Source organism: Rhinolophus sinicus, linkage group LG04, assembly GCF_036562045.2.
Source record: "Rhinolophus sinicus isolate RSC01 linkage group LG04, ASM3656204v1, whole genome shotgun sequence".
Classification (NCBI taxonomy): domain Eukaryota; kingdom Metazoa; phylum Chordata; class Mammalia; order Chiroptera; family Rhinolophidae; genus Rhinolophus; species Rhinolophus sinicus.
In genome coordinates this window covers 88,329,771-88,346,751 of record NC_133754.1, presented here as the reverse complement: position 1 = coordinate 88,346,751, position 16,981 = coordinate 88,329,771, and the positions used below count along the sequence as shown (strand labels likewise).

Sequence of the window (16,981 nt, the reverse complement as noted above, 5' to 3'; positions counted from 1 at the left end):
TGGATTGGCAAATAATAAATGTATTTATTTCAATTCTCAAAATAAATGATTCCTTACCTAATTTTGAGGAGGACTTTATGTGCATAAATATACTTTCCATCCACCAGAAATTTCAGGTCTGCGGTGTTGGGGTTGTCAAATTCCCTTTTCAGTGACTCAGCCACTGTGAGGTGGTCGTCAGGCTCTAAGAGAATAACAACACCATAGAATTGACTACAGACATAATGAAAATGCAGGCTACAGTATAGCATTGCTCTGTTGACACTCATGAAAATACCAATTTTCCAAAATAACTGACTGACTGAGCAATGCTTTTTTTGCCCTAAATACAGTTGCACATCTCTATCATCAAGGATTAGAACCTCACACACATCTGCTTGTAAATCTACCAAAACAACTAAAAAGTCCAAAACCACCTCACTAATTGAAATTTTTGAATGTTTGAGTAAATATAGTAGCTAAAAAGAAAAGATATGGTTTCCCAGTCAAATTAAAAAGGAGTCAAATAAAAATACTTTTAATTTAGTATGTACCGTAATGTTGGTGGCTGACACTTTTAAGAAAAATTAATCAAACTAGTTCTGTTTCACAGGAGCTCAATAGCGGGAAACAAATCATATGACACTGCACTTAACAAAGTCCTTCCTGTCAAAATAAGAGCGCCAGCATTCTCTTCCTGTTTTCAAGCCATCACCCGATTGGACAGTGATCAGCTCACCTACAGACAGGAGGCGCCAGGAGACAGCGGGAGTGGCGAAGCAGGCAAACACGTCATCCGTGCAGGAGAAGTGGGTGAGGTGAGGCAGGACCACCGACTGGCCCCGGCACTGGCCCCACATGTACACGTGGCCCCCCTGGGTCTTGGCGGCAGAGGTGTGGGCAGAGTGGCATGCTGCAATCTCTATAATTCTAAATTCACAAACACCAAGTCAACACAATAAACAGGGAAAGAAACAACTGATCTCTCCTTCCCTTAGGTTTAATTGATTTAAAAAACAAAACAAGACTTACACACCTAACGTCCTAAGTTTTCAGGCAATATACAGGTACTTACATGGAAGCTATCCTTCAACACACTTGTAACTCATGAAGATCTTGTTACCACTTCTCACCAATAGGCCTATAAAGGTATGTACCATCCCGTTTTGAAATTCAAGTACAATTTAAGAGCATAAAGACCAAAAAGAAAAAAAGGTGATATAATTTTTTTTTCTTAAAACATAACTTGCTAAAGTAGATAATAAGGACTTCAACCATCTTGACCCAGGTTCAATACATATTTTCATCAAAACTTTACCAATTAGGGTTACATGGAGCATGCTACAGGTCACCCCAACTCACACTGCAAACAGTAAATTCAGTAGTTCTAATTCACTGGACTGTGTCATCTGGAGCCCAAGAGTGCAGTTTTCTGGGATCAATATATGTTAGACCTGAGTGCAATAAGTTCATGATTGCTGGGGAGGTAGTTCTCAGAACACTTCCTAATGGAAAACATTAATTTTGTTGATTTGGAAATAATTACTTTGCCCTAAGAATAAGACGCCATACAGATTCAAAGAAGACAGTAAACTATTTTACCCCAAGTGAGGTGCCATCTTGATTTTGTCATAGCATGCAATGGTACACGCATCCTCAGACAGGCTCAGAATTTCAGAATCATCTTTGACTTCTTCTCCCTCCTCACCACTTTCTTCAGAATATCCAGTTGACAAATAACATAGAGTCTTTGTAAATTCTCCCATCTGCCACCACCCCAGGTCAGACACACCCCACATCTGGACCAATGTAACAGCCTCCTAGGTCTTGGCCTTAGATGTTCTCTCTCCTCTGACCCACATTGCACAATGCTGGCAGGTGAATCATTCTCTTGCAACACCATTCTCATCAGTACTTGAAACCTTCAGTGACTTCCCACAAAATAAAATCCAGACATGTGACATGAAGGCCTTCTATAATTTGGCTTCCACCTATGTCCAGCCTTTTTTCAAATCACTTTTGCCCACACACCCTATATTCCAACAAACAGATGTACTTACTGCCCTTCAATGTCTTTATTCACAGTTAAAGTCCTTATTCAGGAATGTTCTTTCCTTTCTTCCTGTCTTAAAAATCCTACCCACCTTTTAAGCTCAGTTCAAACAGCCCCAAGGTAAGAGGTCTCTTGCTCACCTGAGTTCTTACAGTACAGTACTTCCTGTCCACACCACTCTAGCCTGGCCTTGTTATCTTTTCAGGTGTATATGTAAGCCTATTAAGTTAGATTACAATTTCCTGGAAGGCTAAATCACTAGCTTATTTCTCTCTCCCTAAGCACCCAGTACAGTGTCTTACTAAATACAATTTGTATATCATTTTATTAACTTATTGGGAAAGACTCAACAAAACCGAGCAACTGAGGGTTGGGTAAGACCCATTGACCAAGGCTAGCAACTGCAGGGTGGAGATGTTTCTCCACTGTGTGCTTTAACTAGATGTTTCCCAATCAAGGAAGAAGGATGGTCATCGTACAACTTGGCAGATTGCTATGGCAGCTTGCCTCAGAAGGCTGGGACATTGTTTTCATGTGCAACCCAAGTAATCTCACTGATTTATTACAGGATTGCTGTCAGCTCCTGAAAACAACCCAAGAGTACTGGAGGAAAAGAGGCTATGATGTCTCAGAGTTGAGAGACTGGATGTTGGATCTAGGTTGGAATCCCTAGCTCTACCACTAGGCTGTGTAACTGTGGGAATGGCCCTGGGGCTCTAGGAGTCTCACTTTCATCACATTGTAAGGCCCAGTATGTGAGAATTAAACGAGAAAATGCTAAGCTCCAAGCACGATGTCTGGTGTACAAATGGTAGCCTATCTAATAGAGTTTTCTTAATACTATTACTTCTACTCAGCATTTTAAGTGCCAAAGCTGCCCTTATGTAGAGACTATATATTTCTAATGATCAATTCAGATTAGTAAGGCCTTTCCGATATGCATGGTTAAGTCAGTCAAGTGGCTCAAATATCTTAATTTCTAAATCTCTTTTGTTTACAAAAGAACCTTGCCCACAGGGGGAAAATGGTCAGTACTATTTGGCTTCTCAAAAAGCATATTCTTTTCAACAAATAGAGAAAAGGGAGCAGGAAACAATACATCTAGTCAAAGAAAAGTGCTTTGACTGTTAGCATTTACCCTCATATGTTACCCCACATATGAGAGTAGCAACACACTTCATTTTAGATGGCTCGGTGTCATGGGCAGGACATGAGTTGGGAGTCAGATAGCAGTGTGTAGAGGCCAAGTATCCATTTTGTCATCTCAAAAAAAAGTAAGGTGAAGGGAGCAAAATACAAGGTAGCAATCATCTCATAGGCTTGTGGTGAAGAGTAAATGAAATAAGCTATCTGGCACAATACACATTTCTTCCCATGACTAAAAGTGTTTAACAGCTGCTGCAGGAACTATGGAGCCTGCCGAGGAGCTCACGACTCAGCTGAAGAGAGAAGTGACGTATCTGTGAAACTGCAAAAATTCCCAGATACCATCATAATGTACAGCACTGACTACAATTGCTCTGGTGAGTAAGGGAAAACACCAGGGGACTCCTCCGGGAGCATGAGTATTTAAAGTAAAAGGGAATGCAGCTGGGCCGCACAGGTCTGGGTGAGGAGAGCATATGAGGCAGGGAGAAATACTTGTATAAATGTGCAGGCAGAGGGTGGAAACAGCAAGCCTGGAGAGGATACACTATTAAGAGGACCTACCTGGAACAGATGGGCAACTCTGGGGAGGACAGAGCAATGAGGTTTGCTAGCAACAGAAGTGTCAGTCTTAAGTCCAAGGCTGAAGGGTTTAAAATTGATCTGATGTGATAGACAAATGGGAAACCGCTTTGTAACAGGGCCATGACATTCTTAGATTACTCTGGCAACAGTGTGCAAGATAGATTGAAAGGGAGAGACAGAACAGCCTAGCGGGTGAGCTGGGGAAGGCTGATAGGTGTGCACATGTCATGTCCACGCCATGGTGCCAGGGAGGAATCCGGGTGGCCTTTGAGATCAATGACAGGAAGAAGAGGCATCAAAGATGGCCCTGGAGAAAGTCTCAGAAAACACCCACCTGGCATTGTGGAGGGAGGGGGACGTAGTGCCGTCTGATGCCGTGATGGGGGCTCAATACACAGATATCTGAGCAGCTAACAAAAGAAAAAGGCCTTCTACATTTTAACCACTTTAGTTATAAAGCAATCTTAGTATTAGATTATAAAGCAAATTTAGTATTCTCTGAGAGGGGGAGAGGTTAGAATAGCCCAACAGTGTTTAGATAAACATTAATTAATTGCTCTGTTCTTATCATATTTAATCATTTCTACAATGACCTACTTGGCAAAGACTTAAGTTTTTTTGAATAACTTTTGTATACTTTGGGAGACTACTTAAAATGATAGATCCTCTCCCTTTTCCCTGATAATTTTCTATGAAACATGTTAACTGACTGGAATACAACAGTGTCCATCCATCTATGCTAAACTATCACCATCAGAAAATCAAAATAATTTAATTGCTACATTTACTTCTGAAATGTCTCCATGAAGCTTCCATGGAGCCTCCTTTTATGAGCCTCCATGAAAAGGGGAGACACCTTTGCCATTACAGGAGGCGGGAATGCTGGCTGGCCCAGACAAAGCAAAAGGGTTAGGAGGGGGAGGCTGTGGACCTGGCCTTCACCTGGCCTCGTGACATTTACCTGGAACACTAGCACCACATGGGAAGTCAGGGGTGGGGCACAGGCCTGGCTGACTGCAGCAGCTGCCACAGGAGGAAGAGTAGAGGGAATTTAGAGGGAACCTTCAGGTCTAGGCACGGGAGGAAGCCACGGCCCAGACACCCTGCCTACGGTCATATGTTCCTATATCTGATTTATACCAAGGGGCAAATTTTGAAGTTCAGATTTGCCAGCCTTATATGAAACAGGCGATGACTATAAATTGACTTTTACTGTCAAGATATCTGGAGTATTTCACACTTTATTAAGCTGTTATTAATGAAAAAGGAAACCACTTCATGTTCATAATAAGTAGGTTTTGTGTCACCTCAATGGGAGGATCTATAACTATACAGCTTAATGACCGTGAAGTACTAGAAATGACAAAGTAGAGAGTGAGAAAGAACAGAAAACAAAACAAGGAGAGAAGGTAATTTGTGAGGTTAAAGAATAATGGAAAAAAAATAGTGATAATAAGATCCAGAGCAATGATTCCCAATCCTGGTTTTGTAAGAGGTTCACATACCATGTTTCCCCGAAAATAAGACCTAGCCAGACAATCAAGTCTAATGCGTCTTTTGGAGCAAAAATTAATATAAGACCCAGTATTATATATTATATTATATTATATTATATTATATTATATTATATTATATTATATTATATTATATTATATTATATATTATAGTATATTAAGAAACGGTCTTATAGTAAAATAAGACCGGGTCTTACAGTAAAATAAGACCGGGTCTTACATTAATTTTTGCTCCAAAAGATGCATTAGGGCTGATTGTCCAGCTAGGTCTTCTTTTCGGGGAAACATGGTCTTACCAATTACCTCCACAAGTCACAAAATTCACAAAAATTCAAGGCAACGTTGGTTTTAAACCAATTTAACTTAAAATATGTTTTTATGGAACTTTAAGAACAAAGACAAATGCTAGTGAATCAAAGTATTACAACTTCAGAAAGATTGGCGATGACTGGGTTAGAGAGAAGAAAATCATTTTAATTATTAAAATTACTTTTATGTGAACATAAATTGCTGGCACGTGTTAGCATTCTTCATCATAAACTGACCTCGGTGGGAAAAAACTTTTAAAGGTTTTCCTTCGTTTGCTGTTTAGCAAAGAATCCAATTAGACAAATTTTTTACTTTACACTGGGTAAATAGGTAACTAAGACCTATCCACCCCACCCTAAATTCAATCCTGTTGTTTCTAACTAGTCAAGCTTCCTTATAATGGGCTCCAAAAAAGTCAGATGTAAGTTCCCGAGAGATAAGTCATAACATAGTTGCAAAGTTCCAGTCATTGAAAAGGGTTGGTGGGTACAGAACAAGTCCCAGCAGACCGTAAATTCCTCCCTTGCAAGATTCCTGTGACAGATCCCGCAAGCTCAGACATTACCACCTGAAATTCAAGCATGGAAATCTAAGCAAAGCAGGAATATCTCATTCAAAACAATCATCCATGATATTTGTAGACAAAATTATGTTTATGTGGACAACAGCAAGTGTGTAAGTGTGTAGCTATTTCCTGTTATACAGTTGTAATTTCAAAAAATGAAACAAGGTAAATAAACTGAAAGCAACAAACAAAAAAGTATCTTAGACACAGACAACAGTTTAGTGGTTACCAGAGGGTGGGAGCGGAAGGGGTGAACAGGGTAAAGGGGATCAAATACATGGTGATGGAAGGAGAACGGACTCTGCGTGGTGAACACACAATGTCATATATAGATGATGTATTATAGAAATGTACACTTTAAACCTATATAATTTTATTAACCAATGTCACCTCAACAAATTTAATAAAAAATAAATTTAAATTGAAAAATTGAAAAAAGGTAAGGCGTTTTTTAAACAAATTGTAAAGATTTTTTAAAAGATGGAAAAGCAAAAGGTAACTCTCAAGTACCAGGTAAGGAACTTGGCGCTCACGTAACTTCCATGCCCTGCTTCTCTGCCTGTTTCTTTCTCCCACCAACCTGCCTTACAAGCCATCTGTCACTGCGTGACCAGTCAGAAGTCGTTGGCAGCTCGTTCTGGGACTATCAGGCCAGCAGCGCAAAGGGTCAGGTAGCTGGTGGCCAGATGGCAGCAGATTCGGTAAGTCCAGGGACAGATGAGTTATGTGTAGCAGCACCAGAAAATGGTAAAGTGCCATACAAATATGTTGTTGTTATTTCCATGTATGTTACCTTGATTCAGTCTTTTAACACTTCTTTGTTTTGTCTAAATACTAAATTTGCTGGATTTGCTGGCCTGAGGTATTTGTGAGATTACTCAAAGTCTCAGAACTATCCCTTCTCTTGTCACTGAGTAGCTCTGACCTACCTTTAAAAAGAAATGCAAATGACATAGCTGTAGGCACTTAGTGCAAGCCCACCAATTCTACACCTCCATTCTCTCTCCTCCTCCCCAATTCTTAAGGAGTCCAGGTCTTATTCTAAGATTTTGGGGGGAAAAAAATCAAAACAATTTTTTAAAACCTATTTAACATAGGTTAAATAAAATTAGCCAGTTTATAATACTCAAATGAAAATCAAGGGGGGTTGAAAATGACAATTTGGTTCTTCATTTTCATTCTAAGAGAAATACAAGCGATTTGCATACAAATGCAAGATAATTTATCTATATATTGATTTTTAAATCAGATTTAACAAAAATTAATAGGTAAAGTAAAAAATAGCAGTATTAATTTCTACAATGATTACAATCCAGAATGAAATGTTTTGTTCCATACTACTGTGTCAAGAAATAAAGAGTGGAAAGTTGATATGGCCATAGAAATTCAAAGGGTCTTCAAAAATAATAGGATAAATTGGGTGGGAAAATGTGCATATGCCAGTTACTTAACACACCCTTGCAAACAAGTGCACAAAACTAGTCACGCTTCTAACCATTTTACTCTTTCTGGTAGTGATAGCTTGGGAGTTGGAAGTAATGAGATTCCCTACCCTTTTCAACGGGCAAATTCTGTAAGTAGCTGAATGAATGGCTTTATACCACATTTGAGGTATTTTTATCTTCCTAAACCACAGCACATAGACCTCACATGTTATCAACTTCCTCTTAAGAATGTAAAACAGAACATGAGGATGGGGAAAAGGTGATTTGTGAAGGAGAAGAACAATGTAGAATAGCTGTTGGAGAGTTAGTCATTGTTTATATAGAGCAGCTATGGGAGGTATAGATGAACTACGGCTCAGGGAAAATGGAATACTTAACACACAGTCAAACTCCCTAACAATTCAAAAAGTCAGTTTTAAAAAGGAATGAATGCTCTTGTTAAAGAATATTCTAGAACTAGCAGTAAATTCCCTACAATTGTATATTATGGCTAAGATTTGTTTAATCACTACAGAACATTGAAGTTATTTTGAAAATGCACATATTACCTGTCCTTTTCCACAGCGACAGGAGTAGGATAGGACAGGTTACTTTTATTGCCAATGCCCAACTGGCCATAAGAATTTGCACCCCACACATACACTTGGCCTTCATCTGTTAATACTAATGTGTGTGCGTAGCCACAGGCAACCTGAAAGACAAAAACCAAATCCATTCAGGCCTGCAAATAGAAGGAAACATGTTTTCACAAGATAGGTTAAGAATCAAAAATGAGAAAAACAGGGAAGAGCAGCCTGCCCAGACAGGCAAGCATTAAGTTAACCAGTAACCCTCTAAAATGAGCTGCAGCCCCACATGTGGCAAAACTACAGTAAGGTAGACATGAGCCCTTTAGTGACATAATACACCGCTGTGTATGAGAATGCCCTAGAAATATAAATTTTCTGATGAACCTCTATAACTTAATTCAGGGAAATAGAGCTTAAACCTTTACTTCAGTGAAGACATCCAAGCAGTAAAACTTTTCATCCTGCTAAGAAAGCTGTTTTTAATACATTGGTAATTTTGCCACTGAAGACTTAAAAAAAAAAATAGGCCCACGCAAAGAGTAGACGTACCCGCTGGACACGAATGCCTTGCAAAGCTGCTATTCTACAGGGGGTTGACTGGTTGCCACTACTGCCAAGTCCGAGCTGCCCGTTTCCATTGTAACCCCAGACATAGACCTGAGAGGAAATGACAGACTCAATGCCCACAAAAGACGAGAAGCAATCAAATTCTGTGTTGTGAGAAACACACCATGTTGGTATGACACCAACAAGGCAAACAGGTTTTCTTAAACAATATATGAAATAATCTTACCTCCCCTGTGTCCACCACCGCCACTGAGCACATCTGCCCACACGCTATGTTCACAACTACTTTATTCTGTAAGCAGCCAGTGACTCTTCGAGGTATTGGCTGGTTAGCTGTAGATCCAGATCCTACCTGCCCAGAGTTATTATAACCCCAGGCAAACACCTATTTGAAAAAAGGATCATTTAATGAAACACAGTATACTTCACAGAGTCTCAACTGGACCTTAACATGCACTTAAGGCTTCACTCTCAAAGTGACTGATATCCATAAACTTTCACAACTCAGGCAGAGAAGCTTTTGTAAAATTCATTCTTACAAAATGTATTCATTTATAAAGTTAGGTTATTAGTGTTACATACACAAAAGGCAATGATTATTATCAAGTATCACATAATACTCAGAAGAATATCTACTTTGCCTCAGCCATATTTTCCAGCATTGGGGGAGTTTTTCTTTTTGCAAATAACCCCCTTGGGTATAGCAATATAGAAAGAACAATACATCCTTCTAAATTTTGCAGTAATAGAAATCTTTACTACATAAAGGTAAACTTCATAATAGAAACATCATGACTATGACGTGCTAACAAGAATAAGATTGACTTTGAGGAAGGTAGTTACTTTAATCAAATGATCATATTTCTAGGACTGCTATCAGAATCTATATAATCTTACTGACAAAATCAATGAGATTTATGCTGACTGTGCTCACCTCTCCATCAGATGTTAGCACCAAAGAATGGTAAGACCCACAGGCAACTTCAATCACTTGTTTGTTTGACAAATTAGTAGAGATATGACAGGGCACTAAACCATGATTAGTTGTCCCATTGCCCAGCTGGCTGTAAGCATTATGACCCCAGGTAAAGACTTCTCCTTCTGAAAATAAAAATAAACATAACCAACCTTCAGAATATCTACTTCATTATATGAAAATATACACTTCTACAAATGAATACTAAAAATTAAGGTGAAAAAGTTAATCAACTTCCCTATTCCACCAAACTCATTCTATAAAAAAATACTTTTGGAAAGTATAATCTACTTGTATAAAATTTCATAAAATATAGAGGGTGACAAAAAATTTATACACATTTTAAGAAAAGAAAACTGTATTAAAATTGTAATACTCAATATATACCAATACCAAAAGATGAATACAAGTCACGTTTGACTTCTGCAATTACAAGAAGTGCTCAAAGTGGTTACCACCAGGGTCCAGACACTTCTGATTATAGCAAACTACTGCTTGAGCAACATTGACCAAAGTGTCCACTTGTATATATTTTTTTCGGCACCCTCAGTATATGCAGTTTTATAGTTATAAAGCACACACACTCAGGTCAAGAAATATAACCACTGATCACCACAAAAGCATTTCCCCCCACATATAAACCTGAATAATAGAATTTAGTTTGTCCTGTTTTTGAACTTTAAATAAATGAATTAATACAGTACACTCATTTCATCTGTATTTTCTGCCATATTGTCTCTTTGTGCTACATTCCAGTTTTCTTGTGATCTGTCTTCCAGTTCATTAATTTTATATGTTGCTGTGTCTAAACCACTATAAAACTTGTCCACTGAGTGTTTCATTTTGATAATTATATTGTATATTTGGTTCTTTTTCAAATATTCTATGATCTCCACAGGAATCCTCAAGCTCACTTTTTATTTCTTCAAACACAATAAATATAGCTATCTATAATCAGTGTCTGATAATTTTATTATCTGATATTTAGCGGTCAGTTTTTGCTCTTTTTCACTGGTTCTCATTGGTGGTGCCTGTTTCCTTAGGTACCTGGTTATCTTTGACTGCATGCTTCTAATTGCCATTGGAAACTTATTTTTTCAGTGACACCATACACCCTTAGGCCCAGAATGAAGGTGCCTTCCTAAAGAAAGGATATACGTTAACTTCTTAAAGGTACTTAAAAGTCCCTCTTTAATAAAATTCAAGGCTTGAGATGTCTTGGACCACCCAGTCTGATGTGAATTGAATATAAATTCTTTGTTAAACCTCTCGGGGAGAGGTTTTCTTTCTTTTTTTTCTTCCTGATTTGTTCAGAGCCAAGGAATTCTTCAGTCCCATAGCGATAAAAGAACTGGCTCATCCTTGCCCCGAGTGTGGCCCTTTGTGGTCCCAGCCTAATGTGTGAGGTCTTTGACCTATGGTCCCTTCACCTCATGAGTACATTAGACCACAATTCCTTTTGAGTGGATAGGCAGATGTCTTTAAGGCAAAATTAGCTTCAAGTTCCACTCTAACTTCTTAGTTCACACTCTCTCCCACATCTGGTCTGATAATTCCTTTCTGCCTTGTCAGTGCTTTGGTGCCTTTATGAAAAAAACTTTGTAATGTTTTACCTAGTAATTTCAGTTGTTTGTAGTGAAGAAGTGGTCTGAATGATCTAGCCTACTGGCAACCAAAAATATCCCTAAAACTTCTTTTTTCAAACGTGAAATAAATATACAAGAGAATATAAAATTTACTTTCAGTTTAAAGAATACTAATAACATGAATATCCAGCTTAAGAAAAACTCTACAATATGTTTGAATAATGTCTTACTATTCTGAATTCATGAAATAGCCATGAGAATATTTAATTCCTTGTATTACTAATACCAACTACATCCATCTGTTTGACGTAAGAATCACAGAATTCTAACAGTTAGAGGGGATCCTGGAATCTGGCTTTTAGATCAGGAATCTCAAATTCAGAAAGTCCAGAGTGAGTTCAGCATTCTAATGCAAAATAATTAACTTATAAAGTATAAACACAATAGGCTTAAAGCATTGCCATTCTTACATCGAAAGTGCCAATAATTGCTAGATTCCATGTGCTCCATTACCTTACTCTGATATTCAGATATGTTCATATTTCATGTTGTATAAAGTATAGTCCAGTGCACAGGGCAGAGCCCAAAACTCTTTCCCAATCAAAAAGTATGTGCTCAATTTAAGGGCGGTCCTAGTCTTGTTTCTCGACAAACAAAGCGATAGCTAAAAAAGTCTACACCATGTTGTTAGGTTACCTGTTGTGGCAAGCACAATGTGTGGACCACTCCCATAGCTGAGGCAGGCTATTTTTTTGCCACTTAAAGAATCCAGTCTCCGAGGTTCGATGGTGCTCTGGACATCACCTAATCCCAAACAGCCACAGCAGTTTGTGCCAAGCACAAAAATCTGTGGGGAAAACCACTGTTAGTTCAAGCAGTTCTATTTCTGACAAACCTATAATTACATTCAAATAGGCATAGTCCTCCTCAAACAAAACTGCTTCATTATATAATAACAAAGAAGAATCTACTCTCTGTGCCTTTTTTTTTTTTTTTACCTTAATTCCTTAGTTCCCCCAAAGGTCTTCAGTTTAGCAAATCCATTACTGAAAATAGGTGTGGCTGAATTTTTTCTCCAAAATTACCTCATCATTTACTGTAGTATATAAAACTTCATTGCCAGCACTGCCAAAGACACAAGCCTGACGAATTAACTGCAGTTCTTCCTCAGAACAAAGGGAGAAAATTGGCCACTTGCCCACATCTAACATCTTCAAAGACGACAGAGTAGCCTGTACCGGCTGAAAAGGAAAAAATACATATTGAGACTATTAATTAACAAATTAAATTTTCTTTGCCCTTTTCACTTCTGTAGAAGAGCCAGCACTGGTTTAATGGGGAACAAGCTCTTTCTGGTTTTGACAGGCCTCTCACAGCTGTGGAAATTGCCTTTACAAGCTCACCTGCTTCAGTAGTGCTCTCGCTGCAACCCTGAGCCGGAGGCCCTGGACGGAATTGGATCTCACCTATTAATTTTCCTCAAGGACGCAGGAATCACCCAAGGCTGAACTCTGAGGGGTTGAATGTCTAGCAAGCGCTTTCAGTGTTGGCTGTGTCTTAAATGTAACTCTGGAAACTGGGCTGGTTGTAAAAACAGCAAAGGTCGAGAGAGAGGACTGCTATTCCATCTGCTGCTGAAGTCTTAACAAAGCCAGTTCTTGGAAAAGAACAATACTGAAGGTGCCACCAAGGAAACGGTACAGAAGTTTCAGGAGATGGGTCAGTTCTGACCATTTTAAACATTTGGCGGCTTCCTCATCCCCCACTCAGGTTTGGGGACTGGCAGGAAGAAATACCCAGAAAGTATGTGTATTAGTTTGCTAGGGTTATTGTAACCAAGTACCACAGACTGAATGGCTTAACAACAGGAATTTGTTTTCTCACAATTCTGAAGGCCAGAAGTTCAAAATCAAGGTATCAGCGAGTTTGGTGCCTTCTGAGGCCTGTGAGGGGTGGTCCCATTCCAGGCCTCTCTCCTTGGCTTGTAGATGACTGTCTTCTCCTTGCGTCTTCACATCATCTTCCTCTCTATGTGTATCTGTTTCTGTGTCCAAATTTCCTTTTCACAAGGACACCAGTCATACTGGATTAGGGCCCATCTTAACTAAACTAATTACATCTGCAATTACCCTGTTTTCAAATAAGGTCATCTTCTGAAGTACTGGGGTAACTGAAGCCGATTCGGGGTGCTCACAAAATACCATAGACAAGGTGGTTTATAAACAACAGAAATTTATTTCTCACAATCTTGGAGGCTGGAAAGTCCAAGCTCAAGGCACCAGCCCAGTCACGTTTCTGGTTCATTGCTGGCTGGCGCCTTCTCACTGTGTCCTCACATGATGGAAGGGGCTAGGGAGCTCTCTGGACCCCTTTTATAAAGACACTAACCCCATTCATGAGGGTTCTACCCTCATGACTTAAGCACCCCCCACTTCTTAATACCATCACCTTTGGAGGCTAGGAGCCGTAGCAGCATACATTCAGATCATGAGCTCCTGCACTCCCGTAAGAGCATTCAATGTGCACATTATAAAGCTATTTTAAAGAGAGCTTTTATTGATTTGCTATACTGGAAACATTTTTACTTGTGTACTTTTCTGCTTTCAGTAATTTTGAAGATTCCAGTAAGATGCATAAACAGCCAATATGCCTGTCAAGTGGCATGTTTGGCCATTTCCCCAATAATCGCGAGACTTGCTGGATTTAAAGGAGCAGGGATTTCCTAAGGCCCATCTTTCCCATCAGCTACTAAGTAAACCTTATCGGGAATGAGTTCTGGTAAAGAGCTGATGGTATTAGCTACTTATTTTCTACAGCCCTGAAAGGATATTTGTCCCTTCCACCTTAGGAGTCAGGTGAGGATATATATATGTATTGTGAGGAATTAGCTTACATGATTATGAGGCTCAGAAATCCCACAATCGTGCAGATACAAGCGGAAGACCCAGGAAAGCTGGAGGCATAATTCAATCTGTGTCCAAAAGCTTGAGACCCAGGGAAGCAATGATGTACATCCCAGTTCCAGGGCAGACGATCAGACGAGAGGTCTGGGAACAATCAGTGAGGCAGGAAAAGGGATGATTTCTCCCTCCTCCACCTTTTACTCTATCCAGGCTCTCAACAGATTGGACAATGCCCACCCACACTGGGGAGAGCAAACCATTTTGTGTCCACCAATCCAAATATTATTCTCATCTAGAAACACCTCCACAGAGAGAAACACCCAGAAACGATGTTTCATCTGGGCACCAGTGGCCTACTCAAGACAACAAAATGAACTCTCACACCATGTGAAGACACACAGTGAAGAAGGCCTTGTGATGATGGAGCAGACACCTGAGTGACAAGCTACAAGGCCAGGAGCACCAAGGACTGCCAGAGCCACTGGAAGCTGGGAGGAGCCTTCAAAGAGCCTGGCCCTGTTGACACCTTGCTTTCAGATTTCTAGGATCCAAAACTGGAAGAGAATAATTTTCTGTTGTTTTAAGCCCCTCAGCTTGTGGTACTTTGGTAGGGCCAACGTAGGGCACTAATACAAAGGCGAAGCAGCTTATCACGGCTCATAGCATCACCCCAAGTTAGTGGCAGAGCCTGAACCAGGGTGAACTCCCCTGATGCCAAACCCAGCCACTCTCGGTCACCATGCCACTTGAATTGTAAGACTCTGTCCTGAGAATGATTCCTTCTATTATCTTTTGGGCAGCACCCAAGGCCACTACAGAGCTCAGGACAGAATCTCATTATGTTAGCTTTACCCACCTCTTTATATCATCAAGGTCTTATCTTCTAGAAGGTCTTCATTTTAATATTTTTTTTTCCTATTTAAGTCTAGAAATTTCAAAAAGAAAAATGTTTGGGATGTGGCATCAAATATTTAATGTAGATGTGCTAGAGTGCTAGTTAAAAGAGTTCTTATATATTATTTCTAATCTTCTCAATTGTAGGACAGAGATGTTGTTATCCTCGTTTTACATATGAGGAAACTGAGGCGCAGAGAGACTAATCCTCCAAGATCACTAGCTTCTAAGTGGGTGAGCCCAGATTTCTTTGCATATATCTGTTGCTGAATAAAGTCACATAAAAAGTGATACTACTGGTAGAAGTAGTGTTTGCTTGCATTTGCAAGGCTTTAGCTGTTCACATAATGACCCTAATGAAAAGGGCACTGATACCCGCTGTGGGTTGTCTTGCACGAACAGGGCAGATAGCAATATACAATGAGGAAATGAGCAGCAACACAATGATTGATTGCTACCTCATTTTTTCCTTTCAAGCAGACTGTTGGATTTCAACCTGCCCTGCTACAGAATGCAGTGGTTTCTAGAGGCCTAGAATCAGGTTGTAAATTCAACCAGCTCCTAAACATTTCTCTACAAATCCTTAGTTCTAAATTTTCTTCCTGGCCCACCTATACAAAACCTATAGTACGCACCTTGTAAGTGCTAACCACTGGGAGCCCAATGTGGGGGTTTGTAATATCACCTGCAATTGTACATTTATTAAAGGATGCTACTGGTTGAGAGAACACTGGGCCTGACAGTATCACTGAACATTTATTGACTATCTCATATGAAAGATATAAAAATGGGACATAATGGCTCACTTTAAGGAGCTCACAATTTAATAGAAAACAAATAATTACCATATAACCTATGTACAACAGAGGTGTAAATACATTGCTTTTAAAATCTGTCAGAAGGCTGGCTGCTGAAAGTTAGTCAAAATTCATTTTTCTAAATCTGTGGGGAAGTATTTCATTAGGAACTGATGACTTACTTTATGAAGTGTATATGCTTATACTTTTTGAAGAAAACATTTACATCAGTCTTAAAGAATTGAAGCATCTTTGTTCACCGAAGAAAAATACATTCTTCTGTCCAGTATAATCATGAGTGCACACAGTTATATATGTGGTATATATTGTATAGATATGTACACATATAGTATATATACATTGTATATATAATGAAAGTATATATAGTATAAGGGTTCACATACAGCACCCTGTAGGAACCTCACTCACTCTCAGCCACCCTGCCTGATGGCAGCCATCTCTGTAGAAGGCACCCAACTACCTCTGTGCCCAACTGTTAAGTGAAGGACTGGCTGAACAAGAGCCAAGAGTGGGCAACAGAAAACTGTATGAGGAAAAAGGAGCTACCAGGGAATAAGAACTTGGTAATATACAAATACACCTTCAATACTGTGTCCCTAGAATTCACAGTCCTAGCTGGGCCCAGGTAACCCTCTTTCCTGTACATAACACTACCATAGGTGAGAATTAATCCCAGGCCAGCTGTCCTTTGCTAACTCTTTGCTCACATCCAGTCCATCTCCCCTCTCTCTCACTGGCATCTGTTTGGGAAATGCAAAGTAGTGGAATTTTAATTTTATAATAGCTCAAGGAAAACATAATTCAGGAAATACAGCTCTGTAAAGTAAAAGATGCATTTTATTATTCCTTTGAGTGTGTGCTACCTGTATAACTCTGCTTCTCCACTGATACGAAAACCAAGTGGATTATGATACTTCACCTAACTACAGACAATTATTAAGTTGTCATAACTCAATTTAAAATACAGTACATGGAAACAGAATTAAAAGTACACATTGGACATGCCTAGCAAAACAATTTCTTTAAGAAGGCCAGCCAACACCTTGCCCTTTAATGAGTTCCTGGCAGTATA

General features: G+C 39.4%; 1 protein-coding gene across 10 annotated transcripts in view; it reads right to left on the bottom strand.

Annotated features, from left to right (window-relative positions):
* Window positions 1-16,981, bottom strand: part of RCBTB2 (RCC1 and BTB domain containing protein 2) — a 41,826-nt gene that overhangs the window by 12,829 nt on the left and 12,016 nt on the right. For 7 of the 10 annotated variants that reach the window (XM_019748017.2, XM_019748020.2, XM_019748016.2 and 4 more), the window contains 8 exons: window positions 12,380-12,535; window positions 11,991-12,141; window positions 9,667-9,833; window positions 8,959-9,117; window positions 8,715-8,822; window positions 8,145-8,287; window positions 719-909; window positions 58-184 (listed from right to left, as the gene is read on the bottom strand). In XM_019748017.2, coding sequence (XP_019603576.2) covers window positions 58-184; window positions 719-909; window positions 8,145-8,287; window positions 8,715-8,822; window positions 8,959-9,117; window positions 9,667-9,833; window positions 11,991-12,141; window positions 12,380-12,535 — 1,202 coding nt within the window. Of the gene's footprint in view, window positions 1-57; window positions 185-718; window positions 910-8,144; window positions 8,288-8,714; window positions 8,823-8,958; window positions 9,118-9,666; window positions 9,834-11,990; window positions 12,142-12,379; window positions 12,536-12,697; window positions 12,719-15,053; window positions 15,123-16,981 lie in introns of those variants that run through there. The other 3 variants (XM_074329952.1, XM_074329953.1, XM_074329954.1) reach the window with 2 other exon arrangements.